General features: G+C 38.3%; 1 protein-coding gene across 1 annotated transcript in view; it reads right to left on the bottom strand.

Moving 5' to 3' along the window:
- Nucleotides 1-1,449: 1,449 nt before the first annotated feature.
- Nucleotides 1,450-6,000, bottom strand: part of LOC124709288 (4-coumarate--CoA ligase 1-like) — a 149,485-nt gene continuing 144,934 nt past the window's right edge. The window contains exons 8-9 of the mRNA XM_047240828.1: nucleotides 2,843-3,002; nucleotides 1,450-1,647 (exon numbers count right to left, since the gene is read on the bottom strand). Of these exons, the coding sequence (XP_047096784.1) occupies nucleotides 1,529-1,647; nucleotides 2,843-3,002 (279 nt within the window). The 3' untranslated portion in view covers nucleotides 1,450-1,528. The remainder of the gene's footprint in view (nucleotides 1,648-2,842; nucleotides 3,003-6,000) is intronic.

The following is a 6,000-nucleotide window of genomic DNA, read 5'->3' as shown; positions in this document are numbered from 1 at the left end:
AATCTCTATGAGCTGTGGGATATTGTTTTCATATAAGAGCATGCCCATACACAAGCACTCTTGCATCTGTACACGTGCGCACACAGACACGCACACGCACATGCAAGCATGCGTGCGCGCGCACACACACACGCACACAGATATACAAGTTACATATAACATAAAAAAATATATTGTAATAGTGCAATAAATTAATTCCATTCAATCTTGCTTTAGGAGCAGTAGCAGTTTCGGAATATTTTTGCTTCATATCTGTTGTACATAATATGGTTTGCAAATTATGCCATTGAATAGAAGCAGTGATCTGATAGGAATGCCCTTGGGGATTAATAAAATAGTGAAAATGATGAAATAACTTTTATTCAATGTGGAGACCATTGTACATTTGCAAGTCACTGTTTGTATTGGAGGTTTTAAAGGCTGATGTACTTACTGAATGGACATGAAGTTTGTCTTTTTGACTTGCTGTTCATGTACACACTAGTGTGTGTGTGTGTGTGTGTGTGTGTGTGTGTGTGTGTGTGTGTGTGTGTGTGGTCTTTTTCCAATGAAGGGCCTGTTGGCCAAAAGGTTACTTTCTGACAGTCTTTTTGTTGTGCCTATCTGCGACTCAGCATTTCCTCTATATGGTGAGTAGCAACAAAATTTTTCAATATTTTCGTTGAACCCATTAATTTATTTCTGAACTAGCAAGGTGTTACACAAAAATATGGAATAACTTAAACATTACAGAATTACAAAAAAAGAAAGAAAATCATAGTAAGAAGTATTCTAATTGCTTTGTAATGAAGTGCCATGTGCAACAACATATGTAGAAATATAAGCTTTTGAAGAAGGAGTTCATTAACAATAGTCAAATTTCAGTTCGTGTCCATGTGTATTATTGTTTGGTGACAGTTGTTTGGAATATTGGCAGTATCACTCTCCTCTGTTTTTATTTATTAGAACCTAGTAAATATATAATGGATTTTCATTGGCATTATTCATGCAGTATTACATTGAAAATCCATTTATTTTCTTGTTGAGTTTAACAGAGAGTGGTAATGCGGAAAATTAATGTTCTATAAAACTACACAACAATATTTCAGTTGTCAGTGAACACATATTCATCCTTAAATTTGACGAACTCAGATAGGATCAAAGTTACCTTAACTAAAATGGTGCTTTTTTCATGGGTTGTTATTGTAAAAATCACTGCATTCAAGTACTTATATTATGGAGCATGGTAACAATGTGAGGTATTATTAATTGTTTCCTTCCCTGGTCCCAAAGGATGATGCTTAACATTGTCTCACTCTGTCATGCAGATGATGGGTAGGGTGAGTAATTGTGTTGAGCATTGTTGTAATGTGTCGTGTTTGTGTTATACCAATCAATTTGAAAAAGAAAGGAAGAGAGAAAAAAAAGAAAGTCTTGTATCCCTAAAGTAGTTTATTTTTATTGTTATAGTATAAAATATTATACATTTTTTAACAGTCTCTTCAATAGATACTCTAGACTAGATGAAATCCTGTGTCATCCATAGAACTTAAAGTTTTGATTTCAGTCTACGTAGCTCTCTTCGCAAGATCTTTCCAGTGCTTGTTTTTGGTATTTCATTAACAAATTCAACTCCTCCTCGCAATTGCTTGTGTGAAGATACCTGTTCTGTTAAGGGGAGGAAAGAAAAAAAGAAACATGTTGATAAGTATCAAAACACCAGAAAATCATGTGTTGTTTGATGATACAAGACATAGCTAAAAACTGCAACAAGAGTAAACAACACAAATCTTTATAATAAAGATGCTTTTTGTCATTAGAATGTAATACATGTGGTGCAGTATTAAGCAGTGGTGTTCATTGCATGGAAAAACAGTTATATGTCATTACTATAAATAATTGAATTAAAATTGAAAATAATGTCCATTTTACACAGTGTAGCGCACACAAATAGTTTCAGAATATAGTCTCCGTTTCAACATTAATTTACTTTTCTAATTTTCTTTGCAAGTGGAAAACTGTAACCCTTTTACATTGCCCAAGACAGTAGGCATACTGTTTTGTCTGTGCTGCATAGATGTAAAGCAGAACCAGATGTATGAACAATACAGGATCTCATTATGCTCCTATAGTATGTGAATACATTTAGATATTCAAAGTCAAAGGCACATACTTTGTGATCATATCTGTAACTGTGCAACAACAGTGTCACATCATCACATTAGATTTGCTGCTGGAAAATCACTATCAGCGCTAAAAAGTAAGAGCATAGACTTCCATGAATGGTTATAACTTAGAAATCAGAAATCAAGACAAAGTTGTCACGTTGCAGGTATCAATTGTTTCTAAAGTCAAGCACAAGGAAGCAAAGCAGAATCAGTGTTTTGAATCTTCCTATCCCAGCTGTAATAATGTCATCTATTTTGAAAATGCCAGCAGAATGAGTGATTTCTGAGGGGTATGTCATAAAGTCTGTTTCAGTGACATAAAGTGAAAAGTGATTCAAAGTGGGACATGTTATCTTACTGCAGTTGCAAGCTGCAGTAAATGTTGCCATGGCACAATTGTCATCCAGAATTTTCTAAGTGTGTCAGTTATTCAACTAGTTCATTGGAGTCCATATGTTGTAGACAATTTTCTGTTAGTTTATTGTGCTACTTTTGTGCATGGAATTCCTACTGAAAGTCAAGCATCAGATAAAGTGTGATATGAGAGATATGGTCAAAAGGAAAATAAATTTCCAGAAAATTTGAAGTGATGAAGGTCATGCATGCACTCAAAACAATAAGAGTGGATTTTCTCTCATCAGCCTAATCTGAATGCTCACATGTAGTGTAATATCTTAATCACTGTATTGACTTACTTGCAACATAATCAATAATTTCCTGTTCTGTTACTGGAGCTTGTTGAACTACAAAAGCTTTTGGTAGTTCACCAGCAATTTTGTCAGGTACACCAATGACAGCCACTTCATATACTGCTGGATGATTCACAATGATTCCTTCAAGCTCTGCAGGGGCCACCTGTTGAAATTTTGTGAAATTTAGTTACAATACTTTCTGTAGCTTCTGTGAAGCAGGCGTAGTAGCTGCATCATATATTTGGGGGTCTGCTTTATTTAAACTAGTGCAAAATTATATTTTTAAATGATAGACAGCAGTAAAAAAGTAAGAAGATACTGTGTATAGTAATTCCAAGCTTACTAATATTTTCATTTAATTTTTGTACATTGATAAAATAAGGGATTGTGGTATTATTTACTGTTTCCTAATAGGATTCACTTTATCTCATAGTAACAGCACATATGTTGAATATACAGTGCGTATCTGAAATGAATGTAGAAAATAAGAGGGCTGGTAGCAACCCAAGCCTGTATCCCTTAGTGTACAGCAATAGGCATCATTGAACAGCATCACATGGCACCTGGAGGTTAGACACACAACATACCATCTGAGCCTTCATGATAGCAGGTCTGCAGGGCAACGATTTCAATGTATTTGTGACATTGAGGTAAAAGTGACATAATGTTGACGTTTTATGATCTGTATTTGCAGACACTCTGGTCAGCATAGTTGTAGATATTCCAGGTGGGACAACACTATCCATTTTCTGCCTTTTACTGGGACATAAACATGTTACTTTGGCTGTGCAAATGCCTGTTTGATATGTGTTGCACAGAATGCAGCACCTGTGCACACTGCGGAATCTGGTTCCCCTTGTCATCAAATGGGGACCCTCTTATGTTTATTACTGTGTGGAGTGGACAGGACATGGAGTGTTAGTCTTGGGAGGAAGGAGCAGACATGCACTGTGGTTATGGGTTGGCAGATGGAAATGCTCATGCTGCCCAACATTTGTATGTTCAGCAGTTTCGAAATCATCGAGTGCCACAGCCACACAAATTTACTGCCATCTACACGTCCCTTTAAGGGACAGGTTCACTTGGGGTACATTATCCACTGGCACATTCTCATAATGGCACATGTGTGTTTAAGGCCTGCTTCAAAACCCAGTGTATTCATTTTGTGTTACAGGGGCAAAGGCCTGATGGATGTGGTTGTCAACACACAGTGTGTACACCGGGGATTGAAGAGAAGGAGTTAGCACTGCTGGAAAACACAGCCTCAGCAAGCTCATGATACGTTGCGTGGGAAATGGGTGGAAGCCATTCCACAATTTGGTGTGTGTAGCATGAGTGTGATTTCCACTCCTGTCATCTTCAGAAGGTTCACACCCTTAACCCAGATGATTTTCCTCCTCGAACTGAATTCTGCCAGTGGTTTTTACAAAGGTGTACCATCAACCAGACTTCCCAAACAATGTACTTTTTATGAATGAGGCATTCTTTACATGAGAAGGTATGTTCAACAGCCAAAATCAACATGTGTGGGTATGGGAAATTTTGCACAATCTCTTTGTTCATGGTCATCAAGGTCACTTCACTGTCAATGTTTGGGCTGGCTTGGTAGGCAATAATCTGGTCAGTCTATACAAGCTCCCCTGGCAACTGATTGCAAACAGATACTTAATCTTTAATCTTTTTATGAGAAACTTTGCCAGAATTGTTGGAATATGTTCAACTCAATGTGCAACAGTGAATGTGGTACCAACACAATGGTGCACCTGTGTGCTTTGCACATGAAGTGTGGATTCATTTGGATGAAACCTTTGGTGAGAAACTGACAGGGCGCAGTGGGCTGGTGGCATGGCCAGCACATTCCCCCGATTTGATGCTCATTGATTTTTTCTTGTGGGACCACCTGAAATCTGTTGTCTATGAAACACCCATTGAGGTTGTTGAAGAGCTGACAGTGCTCATTTTGGCAGCCACCAATGCAGTTTCCACTTTGCCAGGAGTGTCTGAAAGAGTGCGACAGTCACTTCAGCATCATTGCATAGTGTGCGTTCAAGCAAGAGGGCATAATTCTATAATTCTGAGCACTTTTTGTAACTGTCTTCAAAAAAACATTATAAATCTTCACCCTGACTTCTCATTTATCTTGATGACACAAATACATTGAAAATGTTGCCCTGCAGACCTGCTACCATGATGGCTCTGATGGCATGCTGTGTGCCTACCCTCTTGGCAGTGTGTGACCCTGTTCAATGACACCTAGCACCATATGCTAAGGGATGCGGACATGGGTTGCTATGTGCAATGTTCTTATTATGACCCACTCTAACACCCCTCTCATTTTTTATACTCATTTCAAATACATCCTGTACACTGATGAGCCAAAATGTTATGATTATTGCCCACCATGAGACTGAATGCTGCTTGGTGGTGTTGTTGGAATGTGATGTAATAAGAAAATTGTATAAGTAGAACAATGCTGAATGGGGAATCGTTCTAGCGATGATAGGGGCAGAAAATGGGATAATCCACGTACATAAATGACTTTGACAAAGACCAGGTTGTTATGGCTTGGCACCTGGGAAGCTGTTTGGCTGTTCACATGCTGATGTTGTGAGCGTCTATGAAAAGCAGTTGAAGAATGACAAGCTATTTGACATCCATACCTCATCACAAAATGTCAAGGTTTGACTGCTCGTGTAAAGTGATACAGGCAGTTATCTACGGCAGATTTGTTAACACATTATAATGCTGGTGCCGGTAAAAGTGTTTCAGAGCACACCATACAGTGCACATTGTGGAACATGGTGTTCAGCACTACATGTTCTCATGGTGACCCAGTGACATCATCAATTATAATTGCAGTGGTCACAGTATAATCAACATTGAACTGTGGATCAATGGAATTGTGTAGCCTTGTCAGATGAATCACTTTTCTTGTTACATCAGATCAATGTCTGTGTCAGGATTCTTTGTCATTCAGGTGAATGGCTGCTTGAAACGTGCACCACACTATGAATGCAGGCTGGTGGGGACAATATTACGCTATGGCGGACATTCCCCTGGGCTCTGTGGGAGCTGCAGTAGTAACTGAAAGCACCATCACAGCTGTGAATACATGAATATTATGACAGACTGCCTGCTTCCCTTCATAATTTATGTCTTCC

Source organism: Schistocerca piceifrons, chromosome 1, assembly GCF_021461385.2.
Source record: "Schistocerca piceifrons isolate TAMUIC-IGC-003096 chromosome 1, iqSchPice1.1, whole genome shotgun sequence".
Taxonomy (NCBI): domain Eukaryota; kingdom Metazoa; phylum Arthropoda; class Insecta; order Orthoptera; family Acrididae; genus Schistocerca; species Schistocerca piceifrons.
The sequence above is the reverse complement of the archived record's forward strand: the minus strand, read 5'-3'. Positions and strand labels throughout refer to the sequence as shown.